At 40.0% G+C, this 20,622-nt stretch overlaps 1 protein-coding gene and 1 pseudogene across 1 annotated transcript; both read left to right on the top strand.

The window, feature by feature from the left end:
- Window positions 1-6,946: 6,946 nt before the first annotated feature.
- LOC146470109 (uncharacterized) lies at window positions 6,947-17,172 on the top strand. The gene is made up of 4 exons (XM_085122184.1): window positions 6,947-7,064; window positions 7,195-7,484; window positions 14,316-14,565; window positions 15,347-17,172. Exons 2-4 carry the CDS (start codon window positions 7,195-7,197, stop codon window positions 15,530-15,532), a joined length of 726 nt encoding a protein of 241 aa, XP_084978310.1. The 5' UTR covers window positions 6,947-7,064; the 3' UTR covers window positions 15,533-17,172.
- Window positions 17,173-19,381: 2,209 nt separating this feature from the next.
- LOC146470108 (uncharacterized) lies at window positions 19,382-19,889 on the top strand (annotated as a pseudogene).
- The last annotated feature ends 733 nt before the right edge of the window (window positions 19,890-20,622 follow it).

Raw genomic sequence — 20,622 nt, 5'->3', positions numbered from 1 at the left:
CAATAATTATTGGTAAATCGCTTAACCCTATATAGTATAGAAAAGTGCTTAGACCCCCAATATTGTTAGTCGCTTAACTGGAAGGGGTATTTTGCAGAATGCCGAACGCTGAATGTCGCATTTTACACACCTATAACAGTTTAGCATTAAGGTTACTGTATACCTTTAGAGGTCTCTCGCGTCCAAGCGATGTCCACGTCCAGTTTAAACTGTAGATATGTAAATCCTTATATCAAATTAAAGCTTATAGAGCTGGCTATCAAACTATATCAAGAATTTTGAAATTAAATGAATTGTCGAATTGTTTGCCACCTCTAAATGCGAGCGTCCGAATCACCTCTTAAAGGCTACAAGTCAAGTGAATTTTCGCTAATTGAATTTGCTCCTCAGTTTCCGGACCCAAAGCGCAAATAACAAAATGTCTGCGTTCTGTGATATTCAATTGCAGTGAAAAGTTACAGAACATTTTCTTAATACGATTAAACAAATGTGAAGTGATCGTATAAAAATCGCTCGGAGAAAAAATATTATTTAAAAGAAAAAATTCGCGACAAGTCTTTGTTCCTTATATGTTAAACTAGCTACTGTCCAAAATTGAAGGTAAACAAACAAATTCCATTTGAGTTTTAGCTCTTTAAAGTGCCCCCTACAAGTGAAAAAATTGATTTGAGAAAACAGCGCTAAAAATTCGACAATTCATTTTATTTCAAAATTCTTGGTATAGTTTAATAAGCCGGCTCTGTAAGCTTTAATTAATTTGATGTGGGGGTTAGGTATCCACAGTTTCAACCGTACGCTCTACGTCGCTTGAACGCGAGACACCTATTAAGCAACAAACAAAGTTATCAAGGTCTAAGCACTTTTCTATTTCTGTTTAGGGCTAAGTACTGATTATTCAGGTGGTTAGCTTTAATTTGTTGTTATGGCAGCCATTGCATTAAAGGTGGACTTCCATAGATTCAACGTTCGGTATTCTGCAAAATACCCCTACCGCTTGAAAATTAAACCTTAATTCTATTCGGCCTCATGCAAATAAAAATACTATCTGCTATACTATAAGGTATATTAAGGTAGTAAGGTATCCTCTTCAAACCTAAAAACCCATTTCAACAGAACTTACATTCTAAGCTACATGGATATGAGTGGGGGGTACAAAAAAAATATCAAAACATTATGTACACTGTAGGTAAATATTCAGGACGGGATTGGCTATTTATCGAGACTTTTTGATAGTTCTCTGCACGCTCAAAGTATTTTTTTGTTGTTATTATTCTTTTTAGTTTTAAAGATGATCGAGGCGAACTGTCACTGTCTTAGGCAAATTTTGTTTATCAACAAAAAGCTGTACATAAACCTCCGAGAAAAAGGCTACACTAACCATGAAACAGACTTAAAATATACATGTATCCTGGAGTAATAAATGGAAAAAAAACAAACTGTGATAAATTATTCATAACAATCAGAACAGAGATAAACTAAACGACGATCTTCAAAAATTTGCACAAACAAGCGAACAAATTTTGCGTACGCTTGATGTTATGATGCATGATGAAAATGAGGTCACACTTTTGACTAAGACTTAATTTTACATTCGCTTTTAACGTTTTTTGAAAAGAAATATCCTATCCTTTAAAGTATTTGTGTTTATTCTCTGTGAAGTTTGTCAGAAATTAGAAATATATGCGAGAAAAACTTGTCAGTAGTTTATGCTAAGGATAAAAAAGTGTTACGAGACGTTTGTTTCACTGACCACAATCAGGGCTTGAACAATCGATGAAACCGATGATTGGAAAATCAATCAATCAATCGATGACAATAGATGCCTTGTTAGTTAATTGGCATCGATTGGCATCGGCCAATCAATGACCAATCGATAATCACACAAAAGCGGTCGCAACTCATCGATTGTCATCGATTTGTGTTAAAAAAAATTTTCGGTATTCCACACGTTCCAGCATGTACGCATACGCTCTCGCAGAATGCACAAATGTTTCAGATTTGAATTCGTTCACCGGATTGTTTGTATGCAAATGTGACTGGAGACGAGTGAGCTCTGAATGGTGGGTGATGTAATTATACTGAATTGTAATAAAATAAACCAGAATTAACGTGAATAGGCTTCAGTAATCATTTTATTACTTCTTTGCCATAACAAAGGTGCATAAAGTAAACAGGGTAAAAAAATGGATAAAGTTTACTGCATGCAGGCTTAAATGAGTGAGCCGTATAGTAAAAGCCGGAAAGAAAGAGATCATATCGAGAAACTTAGTTAGAGCTGCGGGGGAAAAAGCCAACAACACAACATGTACAGCCTCTGTCCGAAACACAGTTACCACCGGTCACAAGAGAACTATAGGCCACAGTTTGGACTCAGATTCTTTTTGTAAATCTTGACTGAAAATAAAACACATCAAAAATGAGAACCAATCGATGTCAACTGATCGATTGGCGTTGATAATCGAAAAAATTGATAATCGATGAAATCAATAATCACAAAAAACCTGTGCATCGATTGTTCATCAATTATCAATATCAATCGATTAATTGGCATCGATTGTCATCGATTGATGACAAAAATATCTTGCAAAAGTCAGCAAAGTTTTGTCAACAAAATCACATTTAAGCTTAAATATACTCGCCTCTTTGGAAATAACCAGTCCTTTTATTCCATTGTTGATTTTTTCGTTCGTTTTACAACGTTAAGTGAGCGAAACGTTTCACTTCAAGAGGAAAAATCCAACGTTTCTTCGCGGATCAGAGTAAAATGATTTCTGTTTTAAGATCCGCTGTTTATGTGCCGCTTGTAAAAGAGTCCTCCTCCGCCGCTATTCGCCTTGCTCTTTTTCCCGCTGTTGGAAGGCAAAATTGGACCAGATTAGAAAATAAAACGCCAAGGGGTCGAAACAATGAATATGAACCGAACAAATGAGCTCAAAGGACTCTGAAGTTAGCAGGTCAACACTGCAAGAAATCAATTTATTGCAAAACAGCCGCAAACCGGCAAAGTTTTATCTACAAAATCACATGAATATACATGTACTTGCCTTTTCTGAGAATAACCAGTCCTTTTATTCTATTGCTGATTTTTTCGTTCGTTTTACAGCGTTAAGTGAGCGAAACGTTTCACTTCAAGAGGAAAAATCCAACGCTTCGTCGCGCCGGATCGGAGTAAAATGATTCACTTTAAGATCGGCAACCCTAAAAGCCGGAATGGTGGAACGGAGGAATGGTGGAAAATCACCCCAACCAAATCCTAAGACAGGGAACGGCGGAAATCACCCCAAATATACTATAACCTTAAACCTAACCCTTACCCGTTCCGTGTTTTAGGATTTGGGGTGATTTTCTGCCTTTCCACCGTTCCGCTAAGTTCTAGGGTCTTCCCTTCAAGACTCACGGCGCCTGCTGTTTATGATCAGTGCCACCTTCATGTAGGTTCCCGCCGCGAGTCGTCTTACTCTTTCTCCCGCTGTTGGAAAGTAAAATTTGGAGGAGATTAGAAAATAAAACACCAAGGGAAACAATGAACGTGGACCGAAAAAAAAAAATGAGTTCAAAAGACTGCTCTGAAGTCAGCAATATTAAGCTTAAGTTTAAATTAAACGGCGTCTCAACACTGCAAGAAAACAAGATCTTGCACGATAGCAATCCAGCAAAATTTTGTCAACAAAATCACATGAATATACTCACCTCTTCTCAGATCAAGCAGTCCTTTTATTCCATTGCCAATTTTTTTTAGTTCCTTCTACAACGTTAAGTGAGCGAAACGTTTCACTTCGAGAGGAAAAATCCAACGTTTCGTCGAGCCGGCTCGGAGTAAAGTGATTTCACTTCAAGATTCTGATGATATGGCAGCCAATTTGTTTCTCCCGCCGCTAGTCGTATTGCTCTTTCTCCCTCTGTTGGTCACAAAAATTGACTTTGTAGTCTGTCAAAATTATCATTTTTATTATTTCTTTCTAAAACGCAGTTGGTGATGCAACTTCCCGCCGTAAAAAAACGGACTGCAGCACAGGGTTTGAGTCTCTAATTTCATATTGGCTTACATGGAGTAGCATGCGTACGGTCGGTCGGACGGTCGGTCGGACGGAAGTGACGTCATAACCAAACCAAAATTTCTCGCACTGATGGGTTTACCAAAATCTCTTAGCTATGGGGCTCCGCTCGCGCGCGCCTTGCGGCGCGCGCGGGAGCTCCGCTATTATGATTAAATTAATGGAAAGAGACTTTTTGGTGGCCAGTACAAGTGCTACAAGGATAACTTGAAGAGTCTCCGACAAAGGTGTGGCATAAGTTTAGAGGACTGCGAAAAACCTGCCTATGACTGTGCAAAGTAGCGCTCTTCAATTAATCACGGAATGAAACCCAGTAGTACACAAACATCGTGAGGAGTTGCAAGCGCGAAGGGAAGAGAGCCATGCTCCAAATTTTTCTGGAAGTTCCATTGCTTAAACATTTGTCTGCCCAACCTGTGGAAACAAGTGTGCTTCCAGAATTACTGGTGTTTACGGCCAGCTTAGGACACACATGAGCTGCCCAGTGCCTCTCCCATGACGCTTAGTTGCTTTTTGTTCAAGCGCTTTGCTCATTACTACTATTTACGTAGTGTGTTTACATGCAGCGCCATCGTCGTACCTTGATGAAGTCATTTTATTAACCCCATTTGTCACGTTCATCGTAGCTTTTGCTCGACTTTCCAACAAAAGTGTTTTTTCTCCGTTCCATCATTGTAGAAAAAGCTTTGTTTTTCTTTTCCAGCGTGATCCTCATATTGGGACTTTTCCAGTATGTTGCTTAATCGAAGTTTGATAAGACGATGTCAAGTTGAAACTCGAGCAAGTCTTTAGCCATAATGGCGGACTGGCAGATTCTACCGAGCTGAACCCCATCTCTACATAGTACTGGAATATTTGGCTTACGAAATCCCTTGTGGCACCAAAACTCAGCAAAAGGTACCGTCTCCAGAACCACGCTGCGGTACGTGTTAAGAAAGGCCACACGGAAAGGGGGTGTCCAACGGACGGGTAGCACGGCTAATGGTTTGACATATCACAATTAATTTCACGGTAGATTTAGTATGTCAAACCTGTACAGGGGGTCTCTATCTTAGAGCCCGCAATCTCAGCTTTGACGTCCTTACTGAGGGCATGGGTCATTTGAGCCTATCTCTGAAACAACTGTCGGGTCTTAAGCACACAACTACATGAAAGTCAAATGTATTAATTCTGTCCAAATCATTCTGTCATAACCATTCTGTCCAAACCCTTGGACAGGGATGCTTCAAAACGACGGACAAAGGAGTGGCCCAAGATAAGAACTTGAGTTTGAGTAGACATAGGTAACTAAGACAAACAAGAAAGATCCACTCAACTCTGATTGAGGAAGGATAGAAGCTCGGAAGAAATCCAAAAACTGGGTTGTGAACGCGCAGAGCCCGTCAGGTCTGGAGACAAGACATAATACGCCCACGTATTATGTGAAATCGAGGCTAAGTACTTTTCCAACCAATTCGTGACTATTACCCAATGAACTTTCTAGATAGTCTTGTGATTATTGCTCAATTGTTTAGACCCTACTCATCCTAGTTTAATTTTAAAAATATGCTAAAAATTAAGTAGAATATGTGAGTAGGAGTCATCAACATTTTATTTGCAGGCAAATAGATTACTTACTTTTTTTGAGCACAATAAAGCCCCTCCCGCTGCGCGGGTCCTGCAACAAGAAACAAATAGTTCGGTTTCGAATGATTCTTGCTTTCTAAAAATAACACCTACTCTTCAGCAATGATCTTGAAAACCAAAACTCAAGTCATAATTTTGCATTACCATGTAGTTTACTCCAACAGAGAATCCAAAACAACGTTAACGTCATGTACTTGCAATTGAATAACTTGCAGGTGTTAGGGAAGGAAAACCTTTAACTTTTCAAGGGAATGAGCTAGCTTAAACTGAACGCTGTGTGTAATAAAGAATACCCAAGATAATAGATACATTATAATAACATTACAATAGTTGTGCTATAGATGATAAAGTTAGTACGTTAAATGGCGTTTAAGTAGATGATTTTACCATCTACAACTGGCGAGCTTTTATCTTTTCTGTACTGAGCGAATGAGCTGATGAAAACAATTGAACGCACGTACATCATTTATCATAAAGTACGCTTCTATTTAGGGGAAGGGAAGGCGATAACGATGTCTTGTGTTGCAGCTGTGGATCTAAATCGCTTGTCTGACCTATGACAAATTTACCCAGTGAACGAGGATATCCTACCTAGTTCGCAAGAAAACTGGCAAAGGTTTCTGAATACATCTTCTCGTCGTTTCAGGCTGCTACGAGTGATCTTTCTAAAAAATTCCGATTCTGTCTGAGCAAAATTGTTTCATTCTAAACGCCTGCGATTTTCCATCATAGCATTCGAGTAAAATTTTGTGTTTCACTTCTATTCGGCCATCGCTCAGATAAACAAGTAAATATGAACGAATTTTTACATCACTGACATAAATAAAATGAAAATGTCATTATCCCGTAAAATCCCCTATATGCGCCCCCTCCGAAAATAAGAATACTCAAAGTTAGTCCACCAAAAATTCTGAGACAAGGTATTTGAACTAACACAAGCCCACGATTTTAAGGTAATGACAGTTCTGGAAACATTTATTTATTAAATTTATTTAGTTCTGGAAAAAGTTGGTTAAATGGTTAAAACAATATGTATATATATTTCGTTCCCGAGAACTAACTGTTCGCGACAGGATGTTATTGCTTCTTACCTTTTCTTCTTTATTTACTATTAACTTTAACTTAGGAAACATCACGAGACAAATTTGACCAATGGCAACTTAACGAAACTATTTTATAAAGCTTATAAAAATGGCAAGTTGCCGACTGTATGGAAACAAAATCACCATATGAAAAGTTTCATTTTCCAGTTCCTCTCATACAGTCTTATATATTTATATATATTGGGCCATAAGATTGATCACCGTTTTAGGGTCCATACTGTCGCTCGAACATTTAATCTTTCCTGGTTGATCGGCTGGAGAAAAAAGAATAACTGTCAAGGTTAGTACATGAAGAGCTTTCTGCGTTTACACAGTGACATTTTGTAACGTTTGGCTATTACATATACACGATGGGCTGGAAAATTCACTTAATATCCCGTATGTTTTTCTTCGTTATTTCTTTTTAATAGATGACGTCGATGGTGGAGCTACTTCGTAGGTTTGCTCGGGAGAACTTCGACAATGACAGATACTTGCCGGTGTTACACAGTGAAATGACAACAACAAAACCTATGGCTCTGGTAATCGAACGAGCCCGTTCAGTTTGGAAACGTCCCTTTTCAAAAAAGCAAATGATAACTCTTTGCGAGCTGGAAAAATACGTAGACAGCGAAAACAAAGAGGCGTATCTTGAAGACCTGAAATCAAAGATAATCCAAGAGGAAGTACATGAAAAAGGAAAGAGCACACCGGCATCTTGGTAAGAGTTTATTGTGCAAGCAATTTGTAGCAGAGCTCGCGCGCGCGCCGTAGGCGCGCGCGGCGGAGCCCCATAGCTAACAGATTTTGGTAAACCCATCAGTGCGAGAAATTTTGGTTTGGGTATGACGTCACTTCCGTCTGACCGACCGCCCGTACGTACGTTACTCCATGTAAGCCAACGTGAAATGAGACACTCAAACCTTGTGCTGCAAATCAGGGTTTTTTTCGGCGGGAAAATGCATGGCCAACTGCGTTTGAGAAAAAAAAAATTTTTGAAGACGACGTGTACGACAAAACACAAACTCAATTTATGAATAAGTCTACAATCATGTAACGCAAAGAAAGAGATCGAGAAAACAGGTAACGAAGAAGCGAAGTTCGACGTCAAAGAGAGCGATTGAGAGCGGTAGCAAAAAGGCGAAACATGAGTGACGAACAAAGAGAGAAAGAACAGGAAAGGGTGCCGAAAAAACCCCGTGTTGCGGCACAGGGTTTGAGTGTCTCATTTCACATTGGCTTACATAAATGAGCGTATGTGCTGTAACCCGGGTTGTTTTTCGGCGGAAAAAAGCATGGCCAACTGCGCTGCCGGCCGCGTTTGTTTGGCGGGAAGTTGCATCGCCAACTGCGTTCGAGAAAAAAACAAAACAAAAAAAATAATTTTGAAGACGACAAGATACAAAGTCAATTTTTATATGTGACCAACAGCAGGAGAAAGAGCAAGGCAACTAGCGGCGGGAGAAACAAATCGACTGGCACATCATCAGAATCTGGAAGTGAAATCATTTTACTTCGATCCGGCGCGACGAAACGTTGGATTTTTCCTCTTGAGGTGAAACGTTTCGCTCACTTAGTTGTAAAACGAACGAAAAAATCACCAATGGAATAAAGGGACTGGTTATTCTCAGAAGAGGCGAGTACATTCATGCAATTTTGTTGACAAAACTTTGCTAGTTTGCTGGTTTGCAAGATATTGTTTTCTTGCAGTTTTGACACGCCGTTTAACTTAAAGTGCCCATATCGGAATTTTTTTTATTTTCGTATCTGAATCTAAACAGCACCCTAAGAACTTCAGTGAAAAAATTTTTCGATTTGCATAAAACACGAATTTTTATAAATTTTATAAGACGTTCAAATTTGCCGCCATTTTGGCCCACCATTCGCATTAGTCTCATCTCGGTTTAGCAAGAGCTGTGACGTAGATTCAGGAACACGTGACTTTAGCCTTTCTCTGGATCTCACTGAAAACAAGTCGCGGTATTTCTGCACGTTTCTCGGAAATGCCGGAAAGATGTCAGGGGCACCCAACGGATCGTTTCGGTAAATTATCTGTTCGGAAGGCCCTTAATCTCCTACAATTTTCTAAAGGGAATTTTCACCACGAACTTTCGTGATATGGGAAATTTAAGGCCGAGTGTTTTCGGATTGATCAAAATGTTGTTTCGGGTACCGAAAAAAGGTTAGCTAAAATTTTCGGAAAGGAAATAAGACCTAAGGTTTTCGGGAAATGGACAAAAATGCCCTACTAATTTCGAAAAGACTCAAGTTCCCTAGAATGACCGAACAGATAAAAATATTATAGCGCTGCCTAAAATGAACCTATAGAGCTTTAAAGCCACTCCAGATCGCCTAAAATAACGTTTCAAAGGATCTGAATGAAAATTGTCGTTGGGTGCCCCAGAGATGTGTTGAAGGGAGATGTGGAAACATCAAAGACGAAGCGAATGGAATAAGCATGCACAGGATTCCTTTCTTTGGCACCACATGCCCGCAAAGACTGAGGAGGCGAAAGAAATGGATCGATTTTATGCTGGAGCGGAGGAAGATGTGGACGCACGCCTGGAAAGACCTCGTCCTTGTGCTCGATGCACTTTAATGACGAGGATTTCACAAGGCTGATGAATTCAGGTTTAAACTTAAAACGTGAACGGAAGTAGGATGACATCGCGTTTGTGTTTATCCTTTAAAACAGCTAGGCGAAGGGAAGACGAAGACCAAGAGAGGAGCAGGGAAAAGCGAATGGTAAGCTTTTGATGCTGAATATTCACACCGGCTTGTGACATTCTAAGCGTTGTAACCTTCTGAGGTTTATATTTTGACCTCACTGTTAACTCAGTCGCAAGTTTTATAAAATATGGGGTAATTGTTTTGGTATATATTCTCGTAGATCGTGAGATCCGCGAAGTTTCGTTGAGACCAAGCTCTCAAAAAATAGTAGCACAAGTGCTACCACTTATGTAAATAGATCGATGCGAGAACAGTCGCACTCGGCGAACACAGAAAACATTGTAAACCACGATGTAGATAAGGTAGATAAACTGCAGCAAGAATTCAACGAGCTCAAACAAATATTGTACACACATGTGTTGCAGAATCCTGCAAACAATAAAAATGTTGAAAAGTATAACAGCGTTATCTCTGAAAACCTAACCACCACAACGGGGGCTCAAAATAAAAAAGGGCACAAAACAAATAACAAGCGCAAAGAGCGCAGAAAAAAATTGGCTAAAAAACGGATTGAGACACAAACAACTTAGCGACAGCCTGTTAGCGTTATTTCTAAAGGGCTCAAATTTGTTCCCGACACCGGTGACAGACGCGAATATATATTTACATCAGACGCCAACTCTTGTTAGACTTCGAACATTTCGCAAGACGTATGCGCCTAAAAGATACAATGGATTTCGTAAACTGTGGGACAGTGACAAAAGGGAGATTAACCTGTTCACTGGACAAGCTAACAACTTCCATCCTGCAATTAAATTTACGGCCGAAATTTTAGAGAATATCACAGTTCAACACATGTCCTTCCTGTAGTTACGCGAGAACAATGTCCCTAGTCAGCGCTTCCCAATTGCCTTCGAGTTCCTTGCAGCAGTAGCACTCGCTGATATTTGCTAGCAGATCACGGCTACAGTTACCACAAGTACATCTACATGGAAAATAATTCGTTCGAATGTATGTGAGTACTTGGCCATAGTTTTGACAGATGATAATGAAGAGCGCGTATGCAAAATGCAAGGTGAGAACTTTACCATCTACTAACACGCACTCTATTCTCCAAGCGTTTCGTTAAATCTTCCTCGAGTCGTCGCTTCTCCTCTTCTTCCTTGCGATATCTTTTTAGCTATTCTTCGTCTGCTATCGGCTCGTCCGCGTACGGTTCGAGTGTATCATCATCTTCACACGTATTACTTGTTTCGTGTACGCCATCTATCGCCTCGACTTCGACGCTTTCAAATTCGTCCTCAGCGGTTTGCTCACTTTCCGTGTCAGATAAGTTTTCTGCCATGGAATATACTTATTTGGAGCTAAGTTTTTCCTTCCTACCGGTGAATCTGACGATTTTCTTCCTGCCGCGAATGTACTTTACTGAAGGTCAAGTGAGTGCATAGACACGAGAGTTCCTAAATGTACGTCACAGACCATGCCACGTGGCCCTATTGTGAGCCCGTCGGCATTCTCATCAGCGGGGCGGGTGGACCGCAATAAATTAGGATTTTAAAGATTTGTAAAATTCATAAAAAAGTCGCGTTTCATGCAAATCGAAATAATTTTCGCGGACGTTAAGTTCTTCGCGTAATGTAAAGATTCAGATGAGAAAATAAAAAAAATTCCGTTATGGGCACTTTGAGCTTAAGCTAATACTGCTAACTTCAGAACAGTATTTTGAGCTCATTTTTTCGGTCCATGTTGCAATTGATTATTTCCCTTGGAGTTTTATTTTCTGATCTTGTCCAATTTTGCCGTCAAACAGCGGGAGAAAGAGCAAGGCGGATCGCGGCGGGAGAAACAAATCGATTCTTTAAGCAGCTTTTAGAGGCGGCACTTCATAAACAGCGGCCGAATCTTGAAGAGAAATTATTTTACTCTAATCCGGTGCGATGAAATGAAATTAAGATGCGATGGATTTTTCCTCTTGAAGTGAAACTTAACGTTGTAAACGAACGAAAAAATCAGCAATCGAATAAAAGGACTGGTTATTCTCCAAAGAGGCGAGTATATCCATGTGATTTTGTTGACAAAACTTTGCTGTTTTTGCAAGATATTTTTTTCTGTAGTGTTGACACTACAACTTGTTTAACCTCAGAGCAGCCTTTTGAGCTCATTTTTCGGTCCATGTTCGTTATTTCCCTTGGAGTTTTATTTTCTAATCTCATCCCATTTTGCTTCATTTAAAAAAATTTGATTCTGAGCTAAAATAGTCAGTCAAACACACGTCACCCAACATTGTATCGTTGGCATAAACTACTGACAAGTTTTTCTCTCATATATTTCTAATTTTAGCATTTATTTCTGACAATCTTGACAGAGAACAAACAAAAATACTTAAACAGTAGGATATAACCGGAACGTTTAAGATGTGAGTAATTTTCACTGAAAGTCTTTTCAAAGAACGTTAAAAGCGAATGTAAAATTAAAGTGTGATTTCATTTTCATCAAAACAAAGTTTACGCAAAACATTCATTCGCTTGTTTTTTGTTAATTTTTCAAAGATCGTTGTTTAGTTTATTTCTGTACTTATTGCTATAAATTATCACGGTGCTTTTTTCATTTATTACTCAAAGATATATTTGAAGTGTGTTTTTTGGTTAGTGTATCCATTTTCTCTGAGGTTTATAGCGTACGGCCTTCTTGATAAGCAAAATTTACTAGACAGTGATAGTGCCGGTAGCGCGCGTTAGCTGTCCACAAACCGTTTTGTCTCGATCATCTTGAAAACTAAAAACAATAATAAAAACAGAAAATATCATTTTGAGTCCATTTAAATTCCGCTTTTATAACACAGGGGGCAAAATGTTCCTAAAACTATCAAGGAACTTCGTAAAACAGTCAGTAAATCACTCATCAAAGGCGCAAGCAAACCAACAAATTATTTAATTTTTTCGTAGCGTACAAAACAAACAAAACCGACGAGAACAGTTCCCATTATACACATGTAATTAAGAGAGAATACAAGTTAATTCGGGAGCAAACTAACAATGATAAATCAAATGTTAGACATCAATTAATTGTTCACCTGCGCTGTGAAGCTTCCTACCGCTTGGAAATCACACGAACATAGATCGATAAAAATAGCACGATGGATCCAAAGAAGGAACTTGCGGAGTAATTTCTTTCTGCTCCTTCCTCCCATCAAAAGGACACTTTCATGCTCGGTTATCATTCGTTGAAAGCACTTGGACGCCATGACTGACTTCAGTTTCTCAACCAAACAAAATAAAATCAATCTGATCCAAGTCTTTAGCTTTTGACACAAATAATCTTTTGCTGTTTCTTGTGAGAGACACCAAAATTAACCTGTAGGAATTTCCTTCCTAGCTGCGGCACTTGATTTCCATGTATTTTTGGTACAAAGAACCCGGCTTAAAGAGTCGAACTTCGAAAGAACCTCAAAGAACTTTTTTTTTTGGACACAAAATGCACAAACCAACAAAATGTAAAACTGTCGTGCTCAGCCAATCAGGAGCGAGTATTTTCGCCGCTCGACCAATCAGGAGTAAGTAATTTTGCCCTCGCTGAAAGGAAAATTACGAAAAACTGCCCTCTTTTACAACAAATCAGCATCCCTCTGTTTTACATTGTCATTGTTGATGAGCAGTTAGCTGCATAAGCATTAAAAATGTACTATATAACTGCAGAATTGATGACGAACTCATAAGGTTATTACGTTCATACAATAAGCAGACTTCTATTGTGGGGGTCCGCTTTTAGGCTTGGCTAAATATATATATTATCTGATAATTGATGATTGTATTTTAGAGTATCACGAGTGGCACAGGGTCAAGGGGAATTTTATTCGATCATACAAGACACATCTCACCTTGTTAATTCCAAAACGTCTTTACCTAATTTGTACAATTAAGATTACCTAAATGAAATCCTTCTGATTTGTATCCGTTTTCTGCTTCCATATCCTTCTATATCCAACGATCTTGTTTCGTTCGTAGGCTGGTACGGTTTCATCTATGTTTACTTGCATGTACCACGGACCAAAGGACTGTGGGCACGCAAGGTTACGAAAGGTTGGCTTGAGTGAATGTTTTACTCGGGACTTCGTGCCTCGTGCTTTCCGAGGAAAATGCGTTGCCCTCCGGGCAACCCAACTCCGGGCAACGATCATTGCACGGTCTGCGTTTGTTCACGTTATACACAGCTGTTTCGACAAAGGTGGTCCAAAAAAGCGTAAAAGCGTACGCGACAATGCCGAAAGGTAGTCTGGTAAATACTCAATAAATTTCAATAAAAGCTCAGAATCCTTCGCTGAACGATTGAGGCATTAATGGAATCTGAGCTTTTATTGAAATTTATTGGGTATTATTTATTGGGTATTGGGTATTATCAATCAATCATTCAATCAAACAGTCTGTCAGTCAATCAGTCAGTCAGTCAGTCAGTTAGTCAGTCAGTCAATCAATGAATCAATGAATCCACCCATCCATCTGTATTTGTCCCATGGTGTTATGATGGTACTCTCTGCCTAAAACACGGACTATTCTAAGTGTACAAGAAATAAGAAACAACTACATTTCAGCCCGGGGAGGTGCTTTAGTAGGATAATTTCTTGAGAACTTTTTGAGAACGTTTTGTTAGCGGTGACGTTACCAAACTCAGGCTTCGTGTGCACAGCAGGTCTTTCGCTTCAGGCTTCCCGCAAACGAAGAAGGAAGATGGAACACCTAGATTCTAAACTGCTGAGAAGCAACAAAGGCTCAAGGTTGTGAAATTACGTAGCAAACTGAAAATCTGTCCAAGCACCCAAAATATGCAATATTTTGACTAACTTTATCTCGATTTCTCCAAGTCCCTAATTATTTTTTTTACCCAGTCATACGAGCATTGATGGGGATGTCGCGGAATGTGCAGAGGGACTGCTGCAAAAGGACGACAACACCGGTTACCTGCTGCTCGGTAAGCTACGCCAGGAATACATTTCAGAACCAGATCTCTGCGACATACTGGCTAACACAGTCCTGGACCGTAACAAGATGAAACGCCTTCAAGATGAGCAACTACTCCTTATGACATCGGTGATTTACAGCGAGAGGTGCGAGTTGAAAGGTGGAAGGAAGCAACAGGTATTAACTTCACCCTATTACGTGATCTTGCTTCATATTATGTGTTCATTCGAAACCTTGCAGTTTCTGGCCAATCCTGGGGGATTTGTTTTATAGGTTCCTGTATTCGATTGCATTTTTCCTTTGGAACATAAGTTTATCACTCTTTATATTCTCACACGTGCCTTGACTGACTGTTTTCCAGTCCCTAGTAACAGCGCGCACATGGGGTTTAGAGTCCAAGGTATGCTGATGAGCCTTCACTGCAATAACCAAAGATGCATGCATAATTACCACCTAAGGGATCTTTTGATTGGGCATAATTTAACAGATTCCGTCTAAAACCCTGTATGTTATCAAAACCTCTACATGTTATCAATTCCTTGACTGCTGTTGTTGTGCTCAGGCTTTCTAATTAATACCTTCGAGGTTCTGTGTTTATCCTCTGAAGGCGTATAATGCGCCTGACCTAAATGTATTACGCGTTCTTCAAGATCAACAGGGCAGGCCTATCACCCACGCTGTTTCATTCTACCGAAACTGTTCACAAGTGATGGCGGCAGTATTGATACACTGTTATGAGATTAAATATAAAATCGCCGTTTTTGCTGAGTTCTTCACTAATTTGGAAAGAGCTTAGAAAAACAGTATTCGACGAAATTTTAATTGTCTGCTAACAATTCTGAAAGTAGCACCGTAATCACCCTGTCCTTCTTACCCCCCCCCCCCCCCCCAATAAAAAAAAAACACACGCACACACGCCAACCCGCCTAACAAAAAGTTTAACTTTCTTGATCTGCAGAGAGGAGCGTGTAAACCGCTGTTTGCCGGGATTTCGGGTCATAACAAGGATCCTGGGGTGTTGACCAGGAACGAATGGGGTCCAATTCTCTTCAAGTGCTGCCGTGTGAACTACAATAAAGAAAACAGTCGCCTAGAAATTAAGAAAGGCGAGTTTGTAAGCAAACTTTCCAAAGATGGCCGTTAAAGAGGTGATGATGATCAGGCAGAGTTTTTTATCAGACTGGACACAGGGGAAACTGATTTTGATGGCAGTTAAAATTAATCGTCGCACATATTAACCTAGACAGCGGAAAATGCAAAAACAATATGATATAATACATGCTAAAGAAGCAGGAAAATTTTTAGCCCGCAAATGAAATAAGAATGACATATAATTCAACAAGACACGACCACTGAGCTCTCAACCTCAGCTACTGGGAGACTGATGACGACGTTGATTTTTCAATGTACCATCCTTTTTATTTTCGTCTTTAGATGCTTTATAATATTGAAACGCGTGTTTAATAAAACGGAATGTGTTAAACCTAAAACGACTTCTCAAAGGCCTTTACTGCAGTAAACTGAATCTACTGTTCATGATCTTTGTCTATCGAGCAAATATTTCAAAGCATTCCCCAAAATATCAGCAATCTACTTTCGGGGAACGCACTCTGGAGCAACCTCAACAGGCATTCTGTTTTATTCAAAAATTAACCAGCAAACCTGAGTTTTCTCACTCTTGGGTGGCAGAGATTTTTCTTGTGTGATTCTTGTTCGCCGCTATTACATCGACCTTAGGTACCCAGGGTACTGTTTTTAATTAGGCATTATAGTCCATCACTGAGATTAATCCGCGTCTGATTATTTTATTTTGAGCAAGTCCATGAAAGTGTTCTTCCGGAAGGGCTCATCGAGCGAAAAATAGCCGAATGGATACGACGACGAACAGGTTTGCTTTCTTGATGTAACTCGTGTTTCTATTTAAAATACCAAATTGGCGAATAGCCTGAGTAAAGAGCCGTCGTTTTGCGTTTATTCCAAACTTCGTTTAATCCGAAGAATCATCGATTAAACAGCAGAAACCCGTGGCCGATCTCCTATTCGTGATCTTGAAAACCGCAAACGACAATAAACGAGCGCTGCAGAAAAATTTGTCTCAACCAATCAGACTCACTACCCAGATCTGGAAAGAGATTAGGTCATCATTACGGAATTTCTGCAGTTCTTACTCGGACATCACTTTAGTGGGCAGACGCAGTCGTAGTACCGCGAAACGACTTGTTATTACTCAGGCTAATTTGGCCAGCTTTAAGCTGTAAACTGTAAACCGATTTTTGCTGGGAAGAAAATTAGTAGTGAACACCGGACAGATTGGCTATCGGTCAGAAATTTAATGTTGACACGTTCCAGAGGAATAACAATGGAAGACTAAAATCAGGAGTACCCAACGACACTTTTAGAGAAAATTAATCGTATGTTGCACTAAACACGAGCTGAGTGTCCCTATGTCAATCTTGGTTACCATTTTACTACGTTCTTCTAGGATGAACTTTGAGTTTTCTAAAAATAGAACTATTTCAAAAATAGTCTTGCGTTGACGGGTGCAAAAGTTTGGAACAATCCTCCAAATGCTCCTAAGGAAGAAAAATCCCTGGATAGATTTAAGAGTAAACTGAAGTTATTTGTCACTATCGTCATCAACAATCGTCCGAATAGTTCGTAATTTCTTAACCAGTGTAAAACTTACCTAATCTATATATGGATTTTATGTAAAAGAAATTTTAATATTTCTTGTATTACAATTTGATAAAATGCCGTGTTTGAATAAAGATATCTATCTACCTATCTATCTATTTTACCGTTCCTGGGAAAAAATACCCGCTCATCACTGCCAGCGAACAAGACTTTTAACAAATGAAAACCCCAGCCAGCTGTAAGTCTGATGTCTCTCAACTAGCCAGCAAGCAAGGTCTACAGGTCGTTTGACCACGAGTCATCCTTCTGCCATTATATTGTTTTAGCCCGTGCGCATGCTCAAATCTTAAAACGTACCACATGGAAAACAAAATGACTACACTGTCATATATATACATGGATGAATCTCAGCTTAAGTCAGTAAGGTGGAACTGAGGTGCCAACGAAAGGGATCTGTTTCATATGGTCTAAGGGCCGACTTTTCTCTCCCTCACTGGGGACAAGGTATAGGAAAGCAGCCTGGAACCATCTCCAGCTGGCAAAAGCGAACCGCGGGCCAAAATCTCGTGGTGCATCGTCGTAGTACAATGCTTCAGCAAAGCGTCCAGAGGTACCGCTGTCGGCTGTATTTTTCTCTCTTTTTCAGCCATTTTGACATTGTAGGGAAAGAAGCGTTTCATTCATATCCCTTGTCGTGTCCTTGTCAAATTGTCGACGGGTATTGTGTACTATTCATTAAACACGTTCCCTTGAAAATATAACATCGATAAATACATTTACGCGCAGGGGGGATTGCAACCCTTAGGTGCCCAAGATAAAGGGCCTGTTTCACAGGAAATTCCTCCGCGAATCTGGAGAGATATTCGGAAAAATATCAGGGAAACATGAAAAAACTACGGTACAGGAGGATATTAAAACTCAGGAAATTCGAAATCTTTTCCGTGAATGTCACCGAAAACTTGGGAGGATATTCCAATTTCTGGAAGAGGGTAATTTTATTGGACAAAATGCCTGGAGAGGCCCATGTGTATTTTACGGCCTTTTTGAGTGGAAGAAAAACGCTGGTTATGGTCTGTGTAAAATAGTTCGCGAGTATTACGATTTCTTTTTTGCTGAGATATTTAACAATTATTGCATGAGCGCATGCTGGATATGAGATGTTAAATATCGCCCCATGCAAGGTAATCCGGAATCCGGAATCCAGGTAATTTTGGTCTGTGAAATCCGGAATCCAGCTAATGGAATCCAGAATCCAACCATTGTAATCCAGAATCCAGGTTGCTGGAATCCAGTCTGTTGTGATGGTTCCAGGTCCTTTTCTTTTCCTTTAGCGACTTTTGCGTGAAAATCTCATGTCGCGAGGACGCGCAACAGGCATGTTCACGCTGGCGTGTTTCACTCGCAGGAACATCCCTTGTCATTGTGACATATCGGGTATCAATTTGAAACAATGGTCACATTATAATGACGTGACAGAATCCCAGGGAGTGATTCATATTACTGTTTCAGGACTTGAGGGAAAACAAAACTTACTAGTTTCCCGAGGGACCATACAGTAAGTGCTTTGTTATATATTTAGACTTTCCCTTCAACAATTACAGCAAAACAAACAACTAAGAGGGCAACAACTGCGGAATTGTATCCCGGTCGGGAAACATTTGTATTTGATCGGGGCACGTGACCAAGAATCAACCAATCACAGCGCTCGTTTTGTTGAGTGAAAGTCTAGGTATATAACAACGGTCTTTATCAGACACCCTTTCGACCGGGCCTTTCGACCTTTTTCCCTGTTGCGCTTTTGAAGTCGGAGGTTTAGATTCTTTTCCTGTTTGCGCGCGTTGGAACTAATTTTTGGATTTCAGGTAACTTCAAAGAATAATAATATAAAGTATCCTTATTCTTGGCCGAAGTATCAGTAGTCGCAGTGGTTGCAGTTACTGGCTTCTTTCAAGCACATGTCATTAGTGTTACTCAAAGAATCACATGTTGCAAGTAGTGTCTTTTTCATTCAGTCCAGATTCAATCAGTCGAAATCAGAGATCTCGAGAGATCACTTTGAATTTTTATCTCAATCGATCGTTATCAATCTTTGCCAGCTTGGGAAAGCACAAGAAAAAGCATGAGCCGGAAAGGCACGTACGTCTATAAATTATGTGTTTGTGACTTTGTGATGGAAATATTTTGGCGGCGTGGTTTTGAATAGATCAGAACGTGTGAAACAGAAATCTAAAACTTCGAGCAGCTATATCTGTCTGTTTCTATCGTGATCAGAAATTATGAGCTAACTATTCTCCCCAAAGCATAGCAGGCTGTTTATTACCGATAGACTTCGGACAAGCGGAATACCAATGGTCCCGACATGACCATACCTCGATGCACCCGAAAGTCCTTCCTCATAGTGCTAGAATTGCTGACCAGCCTTACCAACACGCTAACGGAGATTGGGCATAGTCACCTTCTGGACAGGATCTGTTTCGAAAGTATGACAACTTTGGGCGTGGAATGCTATTTCAAAGGAATGCGAGCAGACCACGACATGCCTACAGGGGCTAACTACGCTTACAGAAGAACGCCCTGCAAGTAATTCAGTAACATACACCTCCGGTGATGTCTGTAATGGGAATTCCCCCAAGTGCATTCTAACCCGAGTACTCGACTTTTCTTCCGATGGATCAGACATCATTTTAACAATAGAGGAGGATAACAGGCTCTGTCGAATTGCTAATGGGGAATATGGTGACGATGATGACAATGAGAATGAAACTGCACCACCAACTGCAGAGGATGAGGGAGAAGTATCCCTCCCGATAAGACTGCCGGAAATTAGTTTATCAGGACGGAGAACGACACGGTTTATTCTAAGATAAACGTTTTCTGTTGCCTCCCTAGCTGGTATTATTGTTCGCGCAAAGGCAAAGTTTCGATTCCCAGCTTCGCAGCTCGAGAATTCAGCATCGCGCGCCAACAAAACCGCCAGTTACGCAGCTTACGTTTTCTGGTAACTGAACTTTCTGTTACTTAAGTGCCCGTATGAAACTGCAGGAGTTTAATACCTCAACAAGTGGATACAAATCTTGCAAAGCTATTGGTATAAACTGTTCCAGGCGTTCAGGTGGTGGGGAAACGGGTGCGAAGTGACTGATGTATAGGAGAACGGCGCGAATAAAAACGAGACTACCTCTTCTCCCACCTCCCTGTCTTTTTCTCGCTTTTTCTCTTCGCACTTCTTCCCACTATCTGAACGCCTGGAACAGGCTACTTTTAGTATGGTGTAATGTTTATACTTTTATCTGTACTGAGATTCGTTCTGAAGAGAGCCGTTAACTCGACACACAAAAGACTTTCACTGAAATCTAACATTCTCAGTACTTGCATATTAATGCATAAAATGATCATGAGACTTCGGTGTTGAACAGGGAATGTTACCTTAGCAGTAAATCGCTTTTTAATTTTAAAAAGAGATTTTTCTCTAACCTCGACTGACTTTAGCTGGTAACGGTAAAGTCAGTTATGAACGGTAAATTGCAAACTGATTGCAAGGCTGTACTATGAAAAAGGACCAATTTATTGGTAGATATTTCGACCTAATGCCTCTGCATT

This window comes from Pavona decussata, unplaced genomic scaffold, assembly GCF_977016875.1.
Source record: "Pavona decussata unplaced genomic scaffold, jaPavDecu1.1 SCAFFOLD_114, whole genome shotgun sequence".
In the NCBI taxonomy this organism is placed as follows: domain Eukaryota; kingdom Metazoa; phylum Cnidaria; class Anthozoa; order Scleractinia; family Agariciidae; genus Pavona; species Pavona decussata.
The sequence above is the reverse complement of the archived record's forward strand: the minus strand, read 5'-3'. Positions and strand labels throughout refer to the sequence as shown.

Bases quoted from the DNA above. Each gene is read 5' to 3' on its own strand.
- LOC146470109 (XM_085122184.1), top strand. From the start codon at position 7,195: ATGACGTCGATGGTGGAGCTACTTCGTAGGTTTGCTCGGGAGAACTTC. The intron at 7,485-14,315 runs GTAAGAGTTTAT...TTTTTTACCCAG, and splicing joins AAGAGCACACCGGCATCTTG to TCATACGAGCATTGATGGGG. The intron at 14,566-15,346 runs GTATTAACTTCA...CTTGATCTGCAG, and splicing joins AAGGTGGAAGGAAGCAACAG to AGAGGAGCGTGTAAACCGCT.